This window comes from Dendrobates tinctorius, unplaced genomic scaffold, assembly GCF_039654945.1.
Source record: "Dendrobates tinctorius isolate UK_male_01 unplaced genomic scaffold, ASM3965494v1 ptg000035l, whole genome shotgun sequence".
Taxonomy (NCBI): Eukaryota; Metazoa; Chordata; class Amphibia; order Anura; family Dendrobatidae; genus Dendrobates; species Dendrobates tinctorius.
In genome coordinates, this window is record NW_027361703.1 from 69207618 (window position 1) to 69233075 (window position 25458).

Consider the following 25458-nt stretch of genomic DNA (forward strand, 5'->3'; position numbering starts at 1 on the left):
AGCTTTTCCGCAGGTAAAAAACCGCAGCGTGAGCACTGCGGTTTTGAAAACCCATAGGCTAACATGGTGAAGTACCTTGTCTGCGGAACTGCTGCAGTTCTGCAGGGCCAAAACTGCAGCAGAACCGCAGCAAAACCGCAGCGTGTGCACATGGCCTTAGATATTTAATGACAATTGAAGCGTAATCATCATACTGTGAAGAGATTTGTGGCTGACACAGCGCATAGAAGGATTTGTGCAGATAAAGGCATAATGAAGAAGGTTTCTGCCAGACAAATTAAACATATTATAGAGCAGCTGCTAAAAATACCATTGCAAAGCAGCAAACAGGTATTTGAAGCTGCTGGGTTTCTGCGAACCTCAAGGTGTAGGATCCTCCAGAGGCTAACAAGTTCACTGTGTGCAAAAATTGTGAAGGTGATATCAAAAAGGGGTCCTATATTACCATGTAACTTCGCCTGTTAAGATTTTTTTTTTAAAAGCTTTTTATTTCAGCAAATGTTACCTCCTAATGCTGCAAATTACACAAATAACGATTTTCAGTTTGTTACAACTTACATGTTTGGAAACACTGTTGTGCATACTGATTTGGAACAGTCTATTTAGGGTTTTTTTTTGTTTTTAAAAAAATAGTTATCATTGGGAGGTTTGTCTAATAAAATGTCTTTATACTGTAACAGTTGATTTGAACATTATACTGACGTACTTGCTTCAACGATTTAGGAAAATCAGAGAAAAATTGCATTTGCATGAAAATTTAGTGTTAATTGCAAGCGCTCTCTACTCAAGTTTGCATGGGGTGCTTGGGTATGCACCGAATATTGCGGTTGCTTGAGTGACATACTTGAGTCCCTGCCATGCATATTTTGAGGTAGTTAGATACTGAAAAAAAAACATGCGGGGATTGCCCGTGTATGGCAGGCAGTATGTTTTTGGCAGTCACAAAACTTGCGGGGTGGAGACTTGAGCATGTCACTCGAGCACCCATGATACTCGGTACATACCCGAGCACCCCGATGTAAGCTTGAACAGGATGCACTTGCACGCAACACTAGTCGTCATATCATCATCATTTTTTTTTTTACTTTTGAAAAAACCCTAACTCCAACCCTAGGCCAAACCCCCAACCCTAACCCCAATCCCAACCCTGACCCTAAAACCAACCATAACCCAATAAGCCCAACCATAACCTTATAACCCCAACTCTAACCCTAATGGCAAAGAATGAAAGAAATACAAAATATAAAATAAAAAAAATAATCTTGCTAAGGGGCTGCCTGGGGGGGTTTACATACTAATTATTGGCTTTTGATCTATGTGATAAGATCTATCACAGTCATCAAAAGGAACCAAGAGGAAAAGTCCCTGCTGTTTCCGGCCAGTAGATCTCGGAAGGCACACTGCATATGCGTCCACAATTTGTTTTCAGGAAGAGAAGGTGGAGGGAAGGAACAGGAGGGACCGAGGGATGGCGGAGGTACCGGGGGGGGGGACGACATCATTTCTCTCCGCTGGCATGTATATCATGTCAGAAGCGGGAGAAAGGATTTTAATAGCTTGCACACTTATTTTTTACATGATCGCTGTTATTCATAGAATAATGGCGATTACGCAATTCGGTACTGAAAAAAACAGGTCTGATTGTGTTACCCAGGGTCTCAGCTATCCCCGGTAGCTGAAACACTGGGTATTTTTGGACTCTGGGGGGCGCTACACCCTCGTTCTCGATTTAAGTTTTAACATGACGATGAGGGTGGTCGTTAAGGGGTTAATAATGTGAAATGATCTTCAGTTTTCCTTTAATTGGGCTCAACTGGTAAACTAATTATCAGAAGTGTTTGAGATTGATTTCAGTCATTCAAAGACTCTGACACACAATACCATCCATGAGTTTATTTGAAAAACCAAAAATTACATCTTTACGACACTTGAATCCAATTTGCATACCAATTTGGAATGCAGTGTGGCTGTGCACCATGGCTGCATATGCATTGGCAGCTATGAAGCAGACACAAAGATTGGCAACACGCAAAAGATCACAAGTCAAATAACCTTTAAACTGCTATATTTTCACTGTATAACAAAAACCGTTCCACCAGAATGTATACTATTACCATGAGGTCGAGCAGTTTTAGACTTATGGAAGAATCATTGACATTTATGTAAATAAATAGCTGTATAACACACACATACATGTATGAAATAGTCAGTAGACTGGAAAGTGCAAACTAGTTTTGCTTATTAATTGCAATTGTAATCTTCCTAGTAAATCAAAATATTTTTGCACACAAATGAACAATGGTTAAAAGGTCAGAAAAAAATTAAATCTAAACATATTAACAGTGAAGATGTAGAAGCTATCACTAAGGACATTTTCGGATTAATATCACATATTTTGCCTGATCCTCACATCAAATTGTCGTTACAACATTCTCATAAAAGACATAAATTTTGTATTATTCAGTATTACGAAAGGGTAACACGATTGCATTTCTTCTCATCCAAGAATGTCATGCCGATTATGATAAAACCATATTAATCGAACTCTGCTCAGAGTTTGAACATCGCGTGATCCGATTTTCTCAGATGCAGAGATGGAAAAAAAAAAAAAATCTCCATCTTCTAAATTCTGTCAGTCCGTGAAAATCAGACAGCATTCAGATTTCATCAAAGTGCGGTCCGATTTTTTTGTATGGCTGTGTGTGATCCGATTTACGGATGCAGATCGTGCATGCTGCAATTTGTTCCTCATAAAGACTCGGTCCGAGGAAAAAAACGGACAAGTGCGCAGCCTCAAGGAATAAAATTGGTCCAACTGCAATCGATGTTTTGTCAGATCACACTCGAACTGAAAATACGGTCATCTGTATGAGCTCTAAAGATGAGTGTAGTGTAGTGGGAACTTTTTGTCATTTAAAAAGAGATAATAAGTAAAGTGGATATAGAAGGAGCGCATTGGTTATCTAGTATCCCCTATACTTTAGAGCTAAGGTTTTGTTTGTTCATAAAAAAATGGGTAGAGTTTTCACAGCTTATGGAAATTTCACAAGTTATGGAACATGTGGGTAAAGGGTCAAATTACCCTTGATGAAGGAAGATGCATTTTGCTTTTTCTCCCATTTTGGGACCTACAATTAGGGAATGTGCACATGTAAAGTATTTGCAGCAGAAATTTCTGCACCAAGCTGAACTTTACAGTAGCAGCAAAATGAATGAGATTTCTGAAATCTCACGTACACGCTGCTTATTTTTTCCTTGCAGATTGTAGCAGCTTCAAATTTGCATCATGTAAATTCTTTCGGGGTTTTTGCAGCGATTTTCACTCATTCAAATGAAGAAGGAGAAAAACTAATAAAAATTGCATGCACAAAAAAAGTCAAAAATTGAGCTTGGTTTAAGTTGGTATACATGCAGCACGTAAACTGCATGTTCACTTTGGCCTTAAAGCATACAAAACCTACAAGAAGCAAAATAAGCTGTAACTAAATAAGTAAAGAGCAAAAGCAAAAGTGCATTTAAATAAAAGAGTTCTTAGTAATACTATTTTTGATCGAAAATAGTATAAAAGCCATCCCACGGTCGACAAGGTGACCCTGATCGGGACGGTCCTATGCTGTCTAATATTAAAAATTTTACAATGTGTCAGAGTTTACCTCAGTGTGGGAATAAGGGCAGACAAAAGGACTGGGTCCCAAACAGTGGACACCAGTCAGGAGAAGCCTTTAAATGTAATTTCCAGCTCAAGGGAGGTAGGTCACACCCCGGCTTTCACAGAATGCAAAAATACATTTACACACTGAGGTCAACTCTGACACATGGTAAGGTTTTTAATATTAAACAGCGTAGGTCCGTCCAGATCAGGGTCGCCTTGTCGACGGTGGGATGGCTTTTATGCTATTTTTGATCAAAAACAGTATTACTAAGAACCCTGTGTTATTTAAATGCACTCTTGCGTTTTACTTATTTAGTTACAGCAGGGTTTATGCTTATTTTGCTTCTTGTTGGTTTTGTATCCCCAAAAAAGTGTCAAATAAGTGCGTATTTTACATAGCATTTTTCCTGCCAACAGATCTGTTTCTGATACAGAAATTTTTGCTGCTAATACTTAAAGTACCATATAGCCATCATTTTTCATGTTTATTTAATAAATCAATAGTACTTGTGAAAATAAATGTTTTAAATAACAACTTAACAACTGCCATCTATCTCTTTTCTCAGTAATTTAAAAATCTATATTCACTGAAGACAGATTTTACCTGGCAATTGAGAATTTTGAGAATAAATGATTAGTTCAGGAGGAGAACTGTCACGACACAGCTGTCGGGTGATCCGGGACCAAGGGCTCCTCCCCTGTCCCTACCACTAGGGGGCGCCCTATTTCGCCCTACTCCCCAGTATACTTCTGAAGGTGAAGATGCCGGGGCCTCCACCCTTGCCTTATCTCCTGAGGTAGCCCTCCGTCTGGTCTCTTTCCCCATCCAGGAAAGAGTGGCGCTACTGTGCACCAACCCGACAAACAAGGGTTAACAGAAAACTCCAGGAATACCAAAATTTTCACTCACATATAACAGAGGAATGCAGTGGGACGTGGAGGTAGGGGAATAAACCAAAATAGAGAAGGATAGGAAATTACCACACATACAAACCAGACAACAGTCACAGATAACTCCTCCAACTCTCCTTCTCATATGATCTCCTCTCCCTCCGTTAGCCATGCATCAAATGCTTGCTCTGACGAGTGGCTAACTGAGTTCAGCTGTGAGCACAGGGATTTTCAACATGGCCGATAAACCCCTGTTCTGCCAGAAGAAATAAACACATTTAAAATGAAGGAGAAGTGCAATCAGATGCTGCAGTCTTTTGGCTCCACACTGCCGCGGAAACCCCGTGACAAGAATGAAGCAGAGTTCTCTGATAAGATAAAGTACAAAATTGCTTATTTTCACATGCACTACTGATTTATGAAATAATAATTAAAACAACAGTTATACTATAAAATGCACATACCCATGAGCAGGATTTGGGAGTTCAATAGTTAAACAATTTTCTTTCTTTGAGATGTTATTCATCACAATGTAGCAACACACTTGCACTTGATATAATCTTAAAAACAATACCTAAAGTACCTATAGGGAGCAGCTCTAAATTTGGGTAGTGCCAATGCGCATATAATTTGGGTAGTGCCAATGCAGCTATTACCCTTCTTAGTAATAATGAATTATGACTAAGAACCCAGGAGCTAGGGATGGAAACCGACTCCAAAAGGTTTTTGATTTTTTTAATTTTGGATTTTAATACTATGGATATTTTTATTTTAAATCTGTCATAGAGTTTCAGAGATATAGGCCTTTTTATTTAGTGCTAATTTATATGGACTTTTCCAAGGGGGGCATTACTCACAGGATAATAATAAAGAGCAGCCTAATAACACAACCAAAAAGAATCTCATCAGCAGCACCCCAATTTTACTAAACAAAAAGGGCCGCATCTCTGGAACTCTGTGGCGGATTTAAAAACAAACAAAAACTACTACACTCAGGGGAGCTGTGGAAATAACTAGGAGCTACAGCTGGCCACTTTTCACCAGGTGACATGTCCTCTTTGATAGCTTAGATTTTGTCCAAGCAAATAAACCCATCTATAATACGTAGAGCAGTCACAGAAAATCTTTCTTGCACTTTTACAATATACTCTGTTCCATTATTGATTCCAAAAATACATCACTTATGCAATTTAGTTCAGCTGAGCTGTACTTAGTGAAATAACTGTAAGGCTATCATAGAATTTCATTCACATTGAAAAAAAATCTATTCTGGTGTGGAAAATAACAGACTGCACTGTGTTGCATTGTCTCGTTACGTGTTGGATATTCCTATTTTGTATAATGAAATGACACTTACCTTTTGTTTCAAGTTTGAGCTGTTCAGCCATTAAGGTGTCCAATCTGTTACCTAGCACAAAGGCCAGAAAAGATAAGATGAGAGCGTCCAAAATTCCAATGATAGCCAAAATGTATGCCCAGCGCACTGAACATGCACCAAGGGAATACTTATCGGTCTTTTCACCACACATACGCCTGACTTCATCTGCATCCCAACCATCAGGAAATATCATACAACCAAGTACAAGGCAAGCAGCTGGGAACAAAAGAAATAATCACATTATTAAGGCATTGCAACAAGTGAAAAAATAATCATGCTCTTAAAATACTACAATTTTGACATTTAGGCCTGGATCACACATGCGAGAAACTCGGATGAGTGTCGCATCTTAATACCCGGCACTGCCGCCAGCACTCGGGAGCGCAGCGTGCGGCTGCATAGAAATAAATGCAGCCACACACTCCGCTCCCGAGTACCGGTGGCAGTGCCGGGTATTGACATGCGAGACTCATCCAAGTTTCTCACAAGTCTGATCCCGGCCTTAAAGGGGTTTTCCCTTGTTCATACTATTGGATCGTATTTGAAAAACAAGCCCTTTTGTAATTTACTGTTTTTTTTCAAAATGTTATCAATTCTCCAAATAATAACACTTTTCTTTCCAGCACATTGTCTAGGACACCGACGGGGACTGAACATGCAAAGTGCTTACAAGCTCTTTTATATTGAACCTGTAAGCACTGTTTTGAAGCTGGTCGAAATCACTGAAGCTCTAAAACTTGGCCATCTTCTAGCTCCTTGGCAACGAGCTTTCAACAAACGAAAAGTGTTAATGAAAATTTTATTAAATGGAACCTGACAGCTGATACATACTGCACGATTAACAGACAGCATGTTTAACAGACACTGGCTGCATGATTTCAGCTATTGATGTTTGACTCTGAAACACTGCTCTGCAGTGCATCAGTCAGAGCTAGCTGTCAGTCATACTGCTGGGGCATGCTTACAGCAGCCGCTTTCAGTGTTGTGAGTGGTGATTGTAGCAACGCTGGCACACCTGTATGGTTGAAAGCTGGAAGCACCAAATTAAGTTAGTTTTTTCCTGAGAGCTGCGCTTTCAGTTTATCGACTATAGTTGATAAACTATATAAACTATAATCTATATCGACTAGGCACTTTTCTAATTAACTTGCAGATTAAAATTATATATATAGGTTCCCTTTAAAAGACATCAAAATAATCTACATAATTAGATGTTGGTAGCAAATTTCTAAATAGGAAACAGTTTAAAAGGTTATTTTTTTTAATCATCTGCTAACAGGAAAAAAAAGTTCATCCTAGGTGCCAAGATATTAAAAAAAAGAAAAAAATGGCTTATAATAAAAGAACATGGTATATTAATTGCACTTTATACATTTTTATCAATAAATGTTTTTTGCTAAGAGTTTCACTTTAAGGGCTCACATCAGTGTAAATAAAATTGGTCTGATGTTGATCCTGAAAAGTAAGAAGAGTATCATGTGAGTATAATGCTATTTTTCTCACCTGGCATCCGTATGGTAATGCATTTTTAACCTCAACTTTTACATATAGTAATTCTCTATGTCATTTCAAGCAGTGCGTGTGTAGCTTACTGTACACATATTTAGCTAATAAAATAAAAAATGGCAAGGGGCCCCCTAATTTTTCTTAACCAGCTGAGGGAAAGCCGAGAGCTGGGGGCTGATGTTTATAGTCTGGGAAGAAGGTAATAAACATGGAACTTCATAGGCTATTAATATCAGCTCACAGCTGTCAACTTAGCCTTTACTGGTTATTAACAGGACGTGAACCCCTCCCAAAAATGACGTATATTATGTATACTGCTCAAGAAAATAAAAGGAACACTAAACAATACATTGCATTCTTTAGTGTTCCCTTTATTTTTTTGAGCAGTATATATTAAACTACATGTGCACTGCATTAATTATGTATGTCACTGACATCTTTCTATCTATTCTATGCATATATCTATTCTATTCTATATTTTAATTTACTGTACTTGGCTGATGAAATGGTGGGTTTCCTATGAGATGGGTGTGTAAAAATCGGATGGCACAAACATGGTCTGTGTACTGTGTGATTTTTTTCCCGCACCCATTGACATGCATTGGCTAGTCTCGTCTGATATATGCTGCCACTCGCAGAATGCTGCAAATTTTTTTCAGTATGAGCCGAGTGGAGAAAAAAACTGCAGATGAACACAGAATCATTGACTAACAATAGTCGAAGTGCAATACGATTTTTTTATTGGATTACACTCGTCCTTTTTAAACGCAGATGAGTATGAGCCCTCAGGCCTCATTCAGACGGTTGTGAATTACGAATGCATTCTCCTCATGTTTTTCACTGTATGTGTGACAGTTATTCTCTATGTGCTGTTCACATCAGGGCTGTGGAGTCGGTAAGCCAATCCCCGACTCCTCAATTTCCCTGACTTCCGACTCCATAGAACTGCCTCACTACTGAGCATGTACATAAAGTGCAGCACAGATTCATCTCAACTAAAACCCGAGATCCTTAGATCAGGAACAGAACAGACATTTATAGGACATTTCATAACTTTCCAAAATTCTTATGAAACAATTTACACAACATACTGCATTGTGCTACAGTACCAATTTATTATTTATTTTAGGAGTCCATTTTATACCGACTTCACCAAAATGGATACCGACTCCGACTCCACAGCCCTGGTTCACATGTCAGTTTTCTTTGTGAGCTGGGAGGTGCACAAAAAAACAAAGAAGACGTGACCATTTTTGATCTGAGACATGGATAAAAAATACCCATTCAAGTATACGGGTCCATGAAAAATTACAGAAAGCACATGTTGCCACCCATGTGCTGTCTGTTTAAAACATTGTAATTGATAGGAGAACCATTGCAATTGATTTATTTTTTCATACTAGAAAATCGCTGAAGGTACAAAATGAAAAACTGACCAAACAGTGATTAAAATTGGATCAAAAATACTAATGAAAATCAGAACATTTTTTGCACTGCGGAAAGTCTCTGAAGTCTTAATGAGGTTTAACCCCTTTCTGCCATGAGACGTACTATCCCGTCCATGTGCCCTGGGACTTAATTCCCAAGGACGGGATAGTACGTCATAGCGATCAGCGGCGCCCACGTGGTGAGCGCCGCTGATCGCGGCCGGGTGTCAGCTGATTATCACAGCTGACACCTGGCACAATGTGTCAGGGCTTTGACGGACCGCCCCCGACACGTTAACCCCTTGAACACCGCGATCAAACACGATCGAGGTGTACCGGGGGTTAAAGGGAAGCATCGGCTGGGAGGGGGATCCCTCCGTGCTTCCCTGAGCCCCCCACGGCAGCGCAATGTGCAGCGCTGCTGCTGGGTGCTCCTTCACTGCAGGCTCCCGAATCCAAGATGGCGACGGGGACCTTCAGGGAGCCGGCTTCCTCAGTGTCTGCAAAGCGCAGGCACGAGGAAGCCTGCTGCATTGCCTGTGACAGATTGCTGATCTGTCACAGTGATCTGTGATGTGACAGATCAGCGATCTGTCACAGGATAGTGATGTCCCACCTGGGACAATGTAATAAAGTAAAAAAAAAAGTGTTAAAATAATTTTAAAAAAAAATCGCCAAATAAATTAGAAAAAAAAAATATTCCCCCAATAAATTCATTTTTTGGAAATAAAAAAAAACCCAAAACAATAAAAGTACACATATTTGGTATCGCCGCGTCCGTAACGACCTGCCCTATAAAACTATCCCATTAGTTAACCCCTTTAGCGAACCCCTTAAAAAATAAAAACGAAGCAAAAAATAATAATTTATTATCATACCGCCGAACAAAAAGTGCAATAACGCGCGACCAAAAAGACGCATATAAATATCCATGGTACCGCTGAAAACGTCATCTTGTCCCGCAAAAAAGGAGCCGCCATACAGCATCATCAGCGAAAAAATAAAAAAGTTATAGCTCGCAGAATAATGCGATGCAAAAATAATTATTCTTTATATATAATAGTTTTCATTGCATAAAACCGACAAAACATAAAAAAACTACCTATGTAACCATACTGACCCGAAGAATAAAGCCGCTTTATCAAATATATCGCACAAGGAACAGTGTAAACGCACCCCCAAAAAGAAATTCATGAAACACTGGTTTTTGTTCATTCTGCGTCCCAAAAATCTGAATAAAAAGCGATCAAAAAATGTCACGTGCCCAAAAATGGTACCAATAAAAACGTCAACTCGTCTCGCAAAAAATAAGACCTCATATGACTCGGTGGGTCAAAATACGGAAAAATTATAGCTCTCAATATGTGGTGATGCAAAAACTATTTTTACAATAAAAAGCGTCTTTTAGCGTTTGACAGCTGCCAAATATAAAAACCGCCAATAAATAGTAAATTAAACCCCCCGTTATCACCCCCTTAGTTAGGGAAAAATAATAAAATTAAAAGAAAATGTATTTATTTCCATTTTCCCATTAGGTTTAGGGTTAGGGCTGAGATTAGGGTTAGGGGTGTGTTGGGGTTAGGGTTGGAGTTAGAATTGGGGGTTTCCACTGTTTGGGCACATCAGGTGCTCTCCAAATGCAACATGGCGTCTGATCTCAATTCCAGCCAATTCTGAGTTGAAAAAGTCAAATGGTGGTCCTTCCCTTCCAAGCTCTGCCATGCGCCCAAACAGTGTTTTACCCCCACATATGGGGTATCAGCATTCTCAGGACAAATTGCAAAACAACTTTTGGGGTCCAATTTATCCTGTTACGCTTAGAAAAATAAAAAATTGGGGGCAAAAATATCATTTTTGTGGAAAAAAATGATCTTTTTATTTTCACGCCCGGGCGTTATAAACTTCTGTGAAGCACTTGGGGGTTCAAAGTTCTCACCACACATCTAGATAAGTTCATTAGGGGGTCTAGTTTCCAAAATGGGGTCACTTGTGGGGAGTTTCAATAGTTTAGGTACATCAGGGGCTCTCCAAACGCACATGACATCCGCAGACCATTCCATCAAAGTCTGCATTCCAAAACGTCACTACTTCCCTTCCGAGACCCGACGTGTGCTTATACAGTAGTTTTCTCCCACATATGGGGTATCAGCGTACTCAGGACAAATTGGACAACAACTTTTGGGGTCCAATTTCTCCTGTTAACCTTGGGAAAATAAAAAAATTGGGGACTAATTGATCATGTTTGTGGAAAAAATACGATTTTTTTATTTTCACGCCCGGGCGTTATAAACTTCTGTGAAGCACTGGAGGGGTAAAAGTGCTCACCACACATCTAGATAAGTTCCTTGGTGGGGTCTAGTTTCCAAAATTGTGTCATTTGCGGGGGATTTCCACTGTTTTGGTACATCAGGGGCTCTCCAAACGCGACATGGTGTCCGATCTCAATTCCAGCCAAAAACCTCAAATGGCGCTGCTTCCCTTCCGAGCTCTGCCATGCGCCCAAATAGTGGTCTACCCCCACATATGGGGTATCAGCGTACTAAGGACAAATTGCACAATAACTTTTAGGGTCCTGTTACCCATGGAAAAATAAGAATTGAGGGTGAAAAGATCATTTTTGTGGAAAAAATGATTTTTTAATTGCACGGCTGTATGTTATAAACTTCTGTGAAGCCCTTGGGGGTTCAAAGTTCTCACCACATATCTAGATAAGTTCCTTGGGGGGTCTAGTTTCCAAAATGGTGTGATTTGTGGGGGGTTTCCACTATTTTGGTACATCAGGGGTTTTCCAGTCGCAACATGGTGTCCGATCTCAATTCCAGCCAAAAACGTCAAAAGGCGCTGCTTCCCTTCCGAGCTCTGCCATGCGCCCAAATAGTGGTTTACCCACACATGTGGGGTATCAGCATACTCAGGACAAATTGCACAATAACTTTTAGGGTCCTGTTACCCTTGGGAAAATAAAAATTGGGGGTGAAAAGATCATTTTTGTGGAAAAAATATGATTTTTTAATTGTACCGCTGTACGTTATAAACTTCTGTGAAGCCCTTGTGGGTTCAAAGTTCTCACCACATATCTAGATAAGTTCCTTGGGGGGTCTAGTTTCCAAAATGGGGTCACTTGTGGGGGGTTTCCACTGTTTAGGTACATCAGGGGCTCCTCTCCAAACGTGACATGGCGTCCGATCAGAATTGCAGCCAATTTTGCATTGAAAAAGTCAAATGGCGCTCCTTCCCTTCTGAGCTCAGCCATGCGTCGAAACAGTCGTTCCCCCCCCACATATCAGGTATCAGCGTACTCAAGACAAATTGCACAATAAATTTTTCTCCTGTTACCCTTGGTAAAATAAAAAAAATTGAACCTGAAGTATTTTTTTTTGTGAAAAAGTTAAATGTTCATTTTTTTAAATATTCAAAAAATACCCGTGACGCACCTAAAGGGTTAATAAACTTTTTGAATGTGGTTTTGAGCACCTTAAGGGGTGCAGTTTTTAGAATGGTGTCACTTTTGGGTATTTTCTATCATATAGACCCCTCAAAGTGGCTTCAAATGTGATGTGGTCCGTCAAAATAAAATGGTGTTGCAAAAATGAGAAATCGCTGGTCAAGTTTTAACCCTTATAACTTCCTAACAAAAAAATTTTGGTTCCAAAATTGTGCTGATGTAAAGTCAACATGTGGGACATGTTACTTATCAAGTTTTTTGTGTGCCGTATCTCTGTGATTTAAGGGCATAAAAATTCAAAGTTGGAAAATTGCAAAATTTTCAAAATTTTCACCAAATTTCTGTCTTTTTCACAAATAAACGCAAGTTATTTGAATTAAATTTTACCACTAACATGAAGTACAATATGTCACGAGAAAACAATGTCAGAATCACCGGGATACATGGAAGCGTTTCAGAGTTATTACCTCATAAAGGGACAGTGGTCAGAATTGTAAAAAATGGCCCGGTCATTAACGTGCAAACCACCCTTGGGGCTTAAGGGGTTAATTATGTGATTTTCGACTGTTTACTTTACAATTTAAGTTAGGTTCACACTGGAAGAAAAAACAAACACTGCATGCTGTTTAAGTGAAGGGCACATTAATGGGAATGATACTGACCCCATTATAGTCAATGGAGACCATTTAGGGCCACTTATTTCCGTCATGGAACATATATGTTTTCTTTCATGTGTTGCTTCTATGTTAAAATAGAAGTCCAAACCACAGTGTAAACGCAGCCCTACTTGTTTGCTAAGAGTCAGCCTCTTCTGGATTGAAAAATTAGATGTAGGATGAAGTAATATGATCTGGATACAGTTAAAATTTATTGGACTATTTTTCAACAATCCTCATCTAACAAAGTCCTTGCTCTCAAATTATCATTCATGGCTTGAATTTGATTGCATTTTAAACCAACAGCTTAACTTTAAAAAGGTAATTGGATTCATTCTGCAAGCCAGTGAAAGATTGAGATTTACCGCCTCATGGAATGTGTGTATTATCAGCATTTTACAGCAAACTCGATTGGAATGATAAACAGAAGAAATGAGGACCTAGCAAATGCAACAAATGTGCTGTTTGTGAAAATGCCTCAAAGAATAAGCTCATGAGTGCTGATTAAACCTCCCGTAATACTGCATTAATGTACAAATATAAAACATTTATAAATTCTTTCATCAGCTGAAAGACACAGAGAACAAACAGCATACCGGTAAAGTCTTTTTCCAGGGATATACAGTGCCTTGCGAAAGTATTCGTCCCTCTGGAACTTTTCAACCTTTTCCCACATATCATGCTTCAAACATAAAGATACCAAACGTAAATTTTTGGTGAAAAATCAACAACAAGTGAGACACAATTGTGAAGTTGAACGAAATTTATTGGTCATTTTAAAATTTTGTGGAAATTCAAAAACTGAAAAGTGGGGCGTGTAATATTATTCGGCCCCTTTAACTTAATACTTTGTTGCGCCACCTTTTGCTGCGATTACAGCTGCAAGTCGATTGGGGTATGTCTCTGTCTCTGTTTTGTACATCGAGAGACTGAAATTCTTGCTCATTCTTCCTTGGCAAACAGCTCAAGCTCAGTGAGGTTGGACAGAGATCGCTTGTGAACAGCAATTTTCAGCTCTTTCCACAGATTCTCGATTGGATTCAGGTCTGGACTTTGACTTGGCCATTCTAACACATGGATACGTTTATTTGTGAACCATTCCACTGTAGATTTTGCTTTATGTTTGGGATCATTGTCTTGTTGTAAGACAAATCTCCGTCCCAGTCTCAGGTCTTTTGCAGACTCCAACAGGTTTTCTTCAAGAATGGTCCTGTATTTGGCTCCATCCATCTTCCCATCAATTTTAACCATCTTCCCTGTCCCTGCTGAAGAAAAGCAGGTCCAAACCATGATGTTGCCACCACCATGTTTGACAGTGAGGATGGTGTGTTCAGGGTGATGAGCTGTGTTGCCTTTACGCCAAACATATCGTTTGGCTTTGTTGCCAAAAAGTTCAATTTTGGTTTCATCTGACCAGAGCACCTTCTTCCACATGTTTGGTGTGTCTCCCAGGTGGCTTGTTGAAAACTTTAAACGACACTTTTTATGGATATCTTTTGAGAAATGGCTTTCTTCTTGCCACTCTTCCATAAAGGCCAGATTTGTGCACTGTACGACTGATTGTTGTCCTATGGACAGACTGTCCCACCTCAGCTGTAGATCTATGCAGTTCATCCAGAGTGATCATGGGCCTCTTGGCTGCATCTCTGATCAGTCTTCTCGTTTGAGATGAAAGTTTAAAGGGACGGCGGGATCTTGTTAGATTTGCAGTGACATGATACTCCTTCCATTTCAATATGATCGCTTGCACAGTGCTCCTTGGGATATTTAAAGTTTTGGAAATAATTTTGTATCCAAATCCAGCTTTAAACTTCTCCACAACAGTATCACGGACCTGCCTGATGTGTTCCTTGGTCTTCATGATGCTCTCTGTGCTTCAAGCAGAACACTGAGACTATCACAGAGCAGGTGCATTTATACGGATAGTTGACTACACACAGGTGGATGATATTTATCATGATTAGTCATTTAGGACAACATTGGATCATTCAGAGATCCACAATGAACTTCTGGAGTGAGTTTGCTGCACTGAAAGTAAAGGGGCCGAATAATATTGCACGCCCCACTTTTCAGTTTTTGAATTTTCATAAAAATTTAAAATAACCAATAAATTTCGTTCAACTTCACAATTGTGTCCCACTTGTTGTTGATTCTTCACCAAAAATTTACATTTGGTATCTTTATGTTTGAAGTATGATATGTGGGAAAAGGTTGAAAAGTTCCAGGGGGCCGAATACTTTCGCAAGGCACTGTAAAAGAAAAAAATATGTTTAAATAAATCTGTTCAAGTTACATGTTGTCTCATGATGTATGATAAAACACATACATTTGAAGATCCTTTTTTCCTCTAGATATGTCCCAGCTAAACAGCTAAATTAATTTTATTTGGACCCAAGTATATTTCTACACAAATATATCAAATGTCTTGTCTCTACTGTCTGTCCAATGTTCTCCTGACAGCAAAGGAAGGACAGATTACATTTTTACCTTCTCAAAAACTTGTAAAGGCCCCTTCACACATAGCGAGATCGCTAGCGATGTTGCTAAAGCGTCACCGATTTTGTGACGCAACAGCAATATCGCTAGCGATCTCGCTACATGTGACACTTACCTCCAACCCGGCTCCCCGCTGGATATCACTGATCGCACGAGATCGTCCTGGTCCATTTCTCGTTGTCGGCTTCCTGCTGGCGCCGACGAGCGACTCCATGGACGCGGGAGGAAGTCGTCATCAGAGCTGCCGTCTGATAGGTAAGTAACGACCGCCGACCGCTGCTACGTTGCTGGTGAGATCTGCCTGCTTGGCAGCTCACTGGCGACCATTTAGAGATGCACCAGCGATCCTGACCGGGTCATATCGTTGTCGGGATCGCTGGTGCATCGCTAAATGTAACGGTACCTTAACTCTTACCAATCTGCATCCGCTTACCCCATGTCTCTGTGGCACAAATAAGCATTAGATAGAAAAATAAACAAGGCTGACAATGGTAAAATATAGCTACTTCCTGTCCGATAAACAGAAAGCAGGACAAGCCTTCAACAGCAACAGGCAAATTACCGTATATACTCGTGTATAAGCCGAGTTTTTCAGCACATTTTTTTGTGCTGAAAATGCCCCCCTCGGCTTATAGACGATTCATTGTCCCAGAAAGCCGGCGGGGAAGTGGTGGAGCAGTGTGTCACAGAGGAAGAAGCCGGCAGCTGTAGCTAAAGCCTGTGCCGCTGCTAAAGAAAAATTAATATTCATTTCTCTTATAGTGCGCACAGTGACAGCCACAGCTGCCGGCTTCCAGAAGACATCCTACTCACCCTCCTCCAGAATGCCCTCGCAGCATCTCATTGGTGCAGGCTTCCAGCAATCATTGGTGCAGGCTTCCAGCAACTCTTCCTTTGCAGAGCAATCACGTGGCCCCGCTCATTAAGGTAATGAATATGCTCACGTCTTCACTCCCATAGGCGTGGAGGGAATATTCATTACCTTAGTAAGTGGGGCCATGTGATCGCTCTGCACAGGAAACCGGCATCAATGAGATGCTGCGAGGGCACGCTGAAGGGTGAGTAGGATGTTTTTGTTTTTTTTTGTAATATGAAGCATGCATACCAGGACGGGAGGTGGGAAGCCATGCATACCAGGACAGAGACAGGGGGAGCCACGCATACCAGGACAGCGACAGGCGGAGCCACGCATACCAGGACAGGACGGGGGAGCCATGCATACCAACACAGCTACGGGGGGAGCCACGCATACCAGGACGGCTACAGGGGGAGCCACACATACCAGGACAGGAGGGGGAAAGCCATGCATACCAGGACAGCTACAGGGGGAGCCATGCATACCAGGACAGGACGGGGGAGCCATGCATACCAGGGCAGCTACGGGGGGAGCCACGCATACCATGATAGCGACAGGGGGAGCCACGCATACCACGACAGCGGGAGCCACGAATACCAGGACAGGACGTGGGAGCCACGCATACCAGGATGGGAGGGGGGGAAGCCACGCATACCAGGACAGTGACAGGGGGAGCCTCGCATACCAGCACAGGACGGGGAGCCACGCATACCAGAACAGGATGGGGGAGCCATGCATACAAGGACAGGGACTAAGGAGCCATGCACACCAGGACAGGGATGAGGGGACAATACCTACCCGACTTATACTCGAGTCAGTAAGCTTACCTAGTTTTCCATGGCAAAATTAGGTGCCTCGGCTTATACTCCAGTCGACTTATACTCAAGTATATACGGTAATAAGAGAAAGTCTATTTACAATTATTAACCCCTTGATGACCCAGGTCTCATAGTATGACACAGAGAGGAGTCAGAGGACCCGTGCCATACTGTTGTGGGGTTCTGATTGCCTCTTCACTGCAAATAAGCCCACACTCCGCAGGAAATGCACAGCTGGGTTCCTGCTCCAATCCATCCAATTCAACCTCTCAGATGTGATCACTAAGATGGTTGTCAGAGGAAGGGGCTTCCTGTTAGACCAACGGGGACCCACAACACATGTGGGGAGCTTATGAGTTGGCTTTGGAAAAGCCCCTAGACCTGCAATCAGCGGGTCTGTTAGGACAATCTTCACCTCCCTTAGGAGGACAATAAAAGGCAGACTATGTTAAATATGATGTTATTAAGGAAATTTTTTGGGATCAGAATATTGACAACCTATCAACATTCACACCATGTTTTTGGTTACAAAGAATGCCAAAAATGTGGTTTAAGCCTAGTCTAATTATTAAACTGGCTTTGTTGCACATGGCAACCAGTCAGAACTCATTTTTCATTTCTTATACTTCACCATTTTATGTTTGCTTCCTGTGTACTTTTACCCCATTCTTTATGATAAATAAGAACAGGGGGAAAAGGTTATAGATTCCAAGCCTGTGGAGTCGAAGTCATGAAGTCGGAGTCCATTTTTATAAAGTCAGAGTTGGTATAAAATGGACTGACTCCTAAAATATATAATAAACTGGGTACAGTAGTACAATGCAGGATGTGCTGTACATTTTTTTGTAAGAATTTGGAAAAGTTATAAAATGCCCTATAAAGGTCTGTTCTGTTCCTGATCTAAGGATCTCGGCTTTTAATTGAGATGAATCGGTGCTGCACTATATGTACATGCTCAGTAGTGAGGCTGGGCTGTGGGGTCAGGGAAATTGAGGAATTGGAGGCTTGGCTTACCCACTTCAAAAGCCCTGATGGATTCATGGACAGACAAACAGGGTTTTGTTTAGTATATGCTACCATATATACATTAGTCTGTCATGAACGTGGTTTGTGGAACCACTGTGCCACGGACCGTGGAAAGCCTGGAGGAGTACTTAGAGTACTGCAAGCAGGATTTGTACTTAGAGTACAGCAGGCAGAATTCGTATTTAGAGTACCGCAGGCAGAATTCGTACTTAAGAGTACCGCAGGCAGAACCTACACTGGTAAGCGACCTTACACAATATAGACAGAATCAGGAAGGTTGCTCAGGCACCTCCCCAGTGGAGTGGAAGCAATATACACATAATGCCTCAAAACCATTGCCTGGGGAGGAAATAACAAGTGAAAGCGCTTGGCCTTTAAGAGGGCGGGAGCGCACGCGCCCTTAGAACATGTCCAGAGGCCCAGCTGGAAGTGCTGCTGGGAGCATGTGGAGCATGAGGGAGAGAGGAGCCAACTGCAGCGCGGGTGAGTCAACTGACATGCCGGGAAGCCGGCGTGGTGGTAACATTGGGAGTGGCATGGGGGAGAGGTTAACAGAGACGTTGCGGGATTAGAGCTATGACTGGGCTGTTAATTTACAGGGCTATAGTCTGTAATTCATCCCTATAAAACACCATACCTGATGATACTGTATAAGTGAGGCACATGAAAATGTAGAGTCCTTGTGGGTGGAGATAATGGGAAGAAGAAATAATAATAAAATACTGATAGGGGTTTGTTATAAATCTCCAAATATAATGGAAGTAACAGAAAATACCCTCATAAAGCAAATATATGAGGCAGCAAAAAAGGGAGAAGCCATTATTATAGGTGACTACAACTAATCTGATATATATTGAGGAGCAGAAATCTGCAGGTCCAGCAGCGAAAACTGGTTTTTGACAACAATAAAAGACAATTACCTTGCACAACTAGTTCAGGATGCAATAAGAGGGCACTTCTAGACCTAATATTGACCAAAGCAGGGACATGTCAGCTTTTTTGAACAGCTGACATGTGCCCACAATAGGCGCATATGGAATTGTGATCCACCCGCACCTATTAACTAGTTAAACGCCGCTGTCAAACGCTGACAGCGGCATTAAACCAGCGCTTCTGGCCGCGCGGCCGGAAGTACGTGCATCGCCGACCCCCGCCATGTGATCGGGGGTCAGTGATGCGTTGCTATCACAACCAGAGGTGTGACCTGGTGGTCGGCGCTCATAGCAATGCTGTAATTCTGCTACATATAGGTAATCTGCTCATCGCCTATATGTAGCAGAGCCGATGAAGTTGTGGATGCTTCTAGCCTCCCATGGAGGCTATTGAAGCATGCCAAAAATTTTTTTTTATAGTTTTAAAAATATGAAAAAAAGAAAAAAAATATAAAAGTTTAAATCACCCCCCTTTCGCCCCATTCAAAATAAAACAATAAAAAAAAAAAAATCACACATACACATATTAGGTTTGGCCGCATTTAGAATCGCCCGATCTATCAATACAAAAAAAGGATTAACCCGATCGCTAAACGGCATAGCGGGAAAAAATAATCAAAACGCCAGAATTACTTTTTTTGGTTGCCGCAACATTGCATTAAAATGCAATAACGGGCGATCAAAAGATTGTATCTGCACATAAATGGTATCCTTAAAAACGCCAGCTTAGCGCGCAAAAATAAGCCCTCACCCAACCCCAGATCACGAAAAATGGAGACACTATGAGATGCAAGCCCCGAGTGGATCGGGAGGACGCAGGAGCACCCTGTATAAACATTACAGAGCCCTGTCGTTCCTCCGGTCAATGATGGTGAGCAGAAGGTAAATATTACACGCACCATTTCTGGAGTACAAATGTTTACATGTTTAACCAATTTTCTTTTTCATCAATGTTAAATGAAATATAAATATATTAATATATTTTTTTTTTCTCTTTTTTTTAGCACCGTCTGCAGCACTCTGGAGCCTGCTTCTCAGTTGCCTCCCTCTGGAGTGATCCCTTCGGAGACCGCCACCGGTGACCACATCGAGGTATCCGACCCCTCTCTACCTTCCCTCTTGTCTCGTCCCTCTATCCCCTCCACCAGCACTGCAGCAGCAGGGCAGACTTCATCACATGAAGCTGCTGGTGACAACTCACAGTACCCTTTACCCCACCTCTCTGACACTGCCGCAACATCTCTACCAACTTTTGGTTCTGGTCGGCAGCGTCTGAGATGTCAGGAAAGGATGACCTTGTCTGACTGTTTGACTCTGAACTCATCCGTCCAGAATGGTTTCCACACTATGGACAACAGTTAGCTTCTGGGTTGAACATGGTCAATCAAAGTATCATGGAACTCAGAAGCTACATGGAACGGATGAATGCAGAGTCAAACCAGACGCCGAGACATATTTTTTTTCAGTCAGTTGTCCGGCAAATGGAAGGTTTAAGTACTCACCAGCAGATGCATGTGATGCAAGCCTGTCACAATGTTCTAGTGGCTGTACTCTTCGAGTCATCCCAATCTACCCATGCACCTATTCCATCGCATCCTCCCTCTGTCCATCCTCCCTCTGTCCATCCTTCCCCCGTCCATCCTTCCACCACCATCCATCATCCTACCACCATCCATCCTCCTACCACTCCCTCTCCTTTCTCTAGTTCCCCATTCCATTCTTCTCAGTACCTTCCTTCCCCATTGCATTATACCCCAATGCCCTCACCATACCCACCCCCACACACACCTTCAATGTTTCCACAAACCTCCTCTGTACATCAACTCCCGTCCCAACCTCATGTTTTCAACCCCCCTTTCACTTCTGATCCTCACCAACTCCCTTCCCAGTCCCCCCCCCCCCCGATGTGGTCAACCCTGCTAACCCCTCCGATGATATCTCCACCCAACAATATCAGCCTATGTAATGTTATATGTAATTTTATAATAGGGAAAAAAAAAAGAAGTTTTCTAAAAAAAAAATAACATTTTATCAAAATTAATAAAAAGTCTATATTTTTCAAAAAAAAAAATTGCAATATAAACATTTTTCTGTTTCAAAAGATTTTTATTGTGTGGTGTACAGAAACAAATACACAACACATGGTAACATTTCAAAGTACACCGGTGGTGTACAGAAACAAATACACAACACATGGTAACATTTCAAAGTACACCGGTGGTGTACAGAAACAAATACACAACACTTGGTAAATTACACTGGTGGTGTACAGGTAATAAAACACAACACTGTTATTACCCACAAATTGTGTAAAGGTATCAAAACTAAAAAAGGAAAAATTACTAAAGTTTTTCTTATCCAAAAAAGGAACCTTGGTAACAAAAAAAAAAAAATTATACCTTGTCATCTTGCCACTCCACTCTTCCTTTTGGTGACAGAAAATAATCCGCAAATGTGTCCCTCATTCTTGACACTGACCCAGTACTCCGAACAGTTGACTGCTGATAATCCCACAAGGTGGTTTCACAAAGATTTTCTTCCATGGAAACAGGTTCCCTTGAAAGTACAAAATTGTGCAGGATCACACACACCTTCACCACCTCATCCACATTCTCAGTTTTCATTTTTATGGCCGTTAAAAGCACTCTCCATTTTGCAGTTAAAATCCCAAAAGCACACTCCACCACTCTGCGCGCTCTGGTCAATCGATAGTTAAATATTTTTTTGCTGTGTGTCAATCCACGACTACCATATGGCTTGAGTAGGTGTTTGGACAGCTGAAATGCGTCGTCACCAATGGCATTGGTGGGCCTGTTGTTCCAGGGAGTGGTCTTGGAGGTGGGAAATCAAAATTGTCTCCATACAAACGACGGCCCATTGCGAACGTCTTGAAGACCTGAGAATCATTTGAACGCCCATACGCATCAATGTCCACGGCAATAAATTTGCATTTTGCATCTGCAATGGCCATAGGTACAATTGAAAAGAATTTCTTGTAGTTGTAAAATTCTGATCCAGATCCAATGGGTTTCACAATCCTGATATGCTTCCCATCTACAGCACCAACGCAATTTGGAAACTGGCAGATTTGTTCAAAGTTGTCCGCAATCTCCAGCCACCTCTCCTGTGTTGGCTCTGGGATGTATTCCTCCTGTAGACAATCCCACAATGCCCGGCAGGTCTGTTGTACAATTCCAGATATTGTTGAAATCCCAAGCAGGAACTGGTAATGGAGGGAGGTGAAAGATTCTCCAGTTGCCAGGAATCTGGGGAAAAAAGTAAAATTAATACAAATTACAAGCCATAAAATAACAATAAAAGTCTGCAGAATCTGAAACCTTTTAAAAAATAGATAACTTACCGAAGGGTCACCACCAAACGCTTCGCCGGTGATACAGAAAACCGCATGTAGGTGTGCATTTTACAGATTTGCGCTCCAACACGCTCCACCAATATCTCGAACAAGTCCTGCCTCATGCGCACATAGTTGAAGAACTTGTCCGGGTTATCCTTCAACTCCAGATACAGTGTAGAAAACACGCGAAGGGTAAACCGCTGTGCATTTATCGGATGAATCCACTGCCGTTGTCTCTTCCTCTGACGCAGGATTCGCAGTCTTATTTTCCCCCTCTGGAGAGCAATAATTGCCAACCGATTGCAGTGAAGATCAAATTCCACACAGAAGCTGTTAATACTCGCAATGACTCCTTCCATCTCTGCCACCACTCAAAAACCTTTCAAAGATTTTGTATTACAACACCCTAGATATAGTTTTCCCTAGTTTCCAGGATCCAATCACATTTGGGAGCATTTTCCAAGAGCCAATCATATTTGGGAGCATCCCATTTTGGAGGTGTGGAAAAACGGATCCGTCAGAAAATGGAACAAACAGACTGCAAAAACGGATGCCAGCGGATGGAACGGATCCGGTTTTTTACGGATCCGTACAAAAATCCATATAATGGATCTGTCAAAAAACGGATCCGTACCATCAGCTGGCATCCGTTTTTACACATTTTTAGCGGATCCGCCATTTTCACTTTTTGGCGGATTTTGACTGATTTTGAAAAAACTGAAGTGTGAAACAGGCCTTAGCAAAAAGTAAGACAAATAGTGATAGGTACTTTTGAGCTTATCTATGTTAGCAAAACAACATTTTTGGGTGAAGTAATTTACAAATTTGATATTTACTGGCTTGGCTTTTATAGAGATATACGTTTACTGAAACAACAGTGACAATTTAACATCATGATCACACCTGAAAAAATAATGGGACAAAACAGTTACAGTAAATAGGCGGTGCTATTTTGTCCTGTAAAATGGTAGACACCCTGATGGAAACCCAAAGGACCTTATTAAAGTCAGTGTGTTCTGTTCATCACAAGTTGAAAGAGAAATTCTATTATACCGTGAGTAACTACGGTAAATTTCAGCCTGGGGAAGCAGGCTGTCACTGTAGTCAAGTGTAACCCATCTCTAGCAGCACAGGCGCCTATATAGATGACAAATCAATATGACAAAAAAGACACGTCACTCCGAGAATTCAGATCTGGGGTGCGCAGAAAAGGATACCAGTCACAATTCAATACAGAAAAAGAAATCCAGCACTCCCAAATGCAGAAAAAATAGTTTCATTTTATTCACAGCTTAATAATCCACACGGTGTACATTCTATTTGTTACGTTTCGGTCACTATCATGGGCCTTCTTCAGACAATGGCAAAACCTGTTAATATTCCAAAAACATGACACTGTGGGTTCAGAATAGCGTGTAGCAACGTAGGCAAGCTGCTCATGTGGAGCTGGGAGGAGAGCAGGAATAAAGCGCTGACAGAGATGTGCTGTATCGCTATGGTACAGTACATATCTCTGTCAGCGCTTTGTTCCTCCTCCTGCTCTCCTCACAGCTCCACATGAGCAGCTTGCCTACATTGCTATAAAGATTACAGGGAGCGGGGACAGGACTGTGTCTTTCTGCTCCTGCTCTCCTGTCTACTATCAAACTGTGACACCATTAGCAATGGCAGAATGAGATAAGTTTCAGAGCATGACAATTTAAGCAGTCCTGGACATATTAGATGGGTATGTGCTCTAAAATCAGTTTTAAATTGTGGTGGATGAGAAGGGATACTATCAGTTTTTAGCAGGACCTTTTTCCGAAAGTGCCAATTATTTAAGGAGCCTCTAAGACACTGATAGCCCATTATTGTTTTGTCAGCACGTTGACTTAAAAACACAGTTGGAATTTTTACAATTGGTTACTGGGATTTTGTCTTGTTTTGTAGACATTTATATACATTATATATTTATAAAAAAAAAATTTTTGTAGAATAATACTTTTCGTATTACTTCAGTCACAAACCTCTTGTGTAAATTTAAAGCACAGCCCACTAATAAAGGCTGGCATCCATGAAACTGGGAAAAACATTCCGAATGATGACAATCTGTTCACAAAGATGAAGGCCAAGAGAAAGCATAAAACTATTAAAAATGAATAGATCTCAAATGTTCATGCTTGTAAAGTAGGCTGCTAGTTCCCTTGTAACAGATGTCTTGCTTTTTTAACATGCTTATCAATTCGAGAATAATTAACTTAAAGGTTAAACCCTCCCAATCAAATAAATAATTTAGCGGGTAGCAAGACACAATAAGTAAAACATGTATTACTTTAAACATTCAATATCTCCCTATGTTCATTACTATCCCCATTTCAAGACAGAATGAAACACAAGCAAATGCTACTACATCATTATCCCTAAATTAACACCATTACCCCCAAGCCTGTCTTCACCTTCACGATCAGACCAAATTTTAAAATTCTGACTAGTGTCACTTTATGAGCTTGTACCCATCACTATGAAAAAAAACATTTAAACATTATGATTTCGGTCCAGAAAAGTAGGACTAGGGTCATGCAAGTGTCATACGATTTTCATGTGAGTACAATCCGATTTTTGACACCTAGCATCCGACTGACATCCGGAATGCCATGCAATTGCTATCCGATTGCAATACGACTTTAAAATGAGCTATTACATAGAGTAATACTCTATGTAATTTACATATATTTTTACAAGGAAATATTCAGCAATAAAAACATATATCTATATCTGTCATGGATCTGTTGTCTGGTGTCCGGGGACTCTTTCCCAGTCCCTAACGCTAGGGGCGCTCTAACTCACCCTGTTCCCTGGATTACTTCTGATGGTGAAGATGCCGGGGCCACATACCTTGCCTCAGCTCCTGAATCCACTGTCAGTCTGTACCTCTTCCCCACCCAGGGAAGAGCGGAGTAGTAGTGTACCATAATACACCAGCCAGACTAACACGGTAAAACAAATAGGGATAAAGGAAAATACCACTCATACAAATATAC

At 41.1% G+C, this 25458-nt stretch overlaps 1 protein-coding gene across 2 annotated transcripts in view; it reads right to left on the reverse strand.

Annotated features, from left to right (window-relative positions):
• The window catches only part of LHFPL3 (LHFPL tetraspan subfamily member 3), a 130278-nt gene that overhangs the window by 95867 nt on the left and 8953 nt on the right, over positions 1-25458 (reverse strand). For both annotated transcript variants that reach the window (XM_073573628.1, XM_073573627.1), the window contains exon 2: positions 5901-6137. In XM_073573628.1, coding sequence (XP_073429729.1) covers positions 5901-6137 — 237 coding nt within the window. The remainder of the gene's footprint in view (positions 1-5900; positions 6138-25458) is intronic.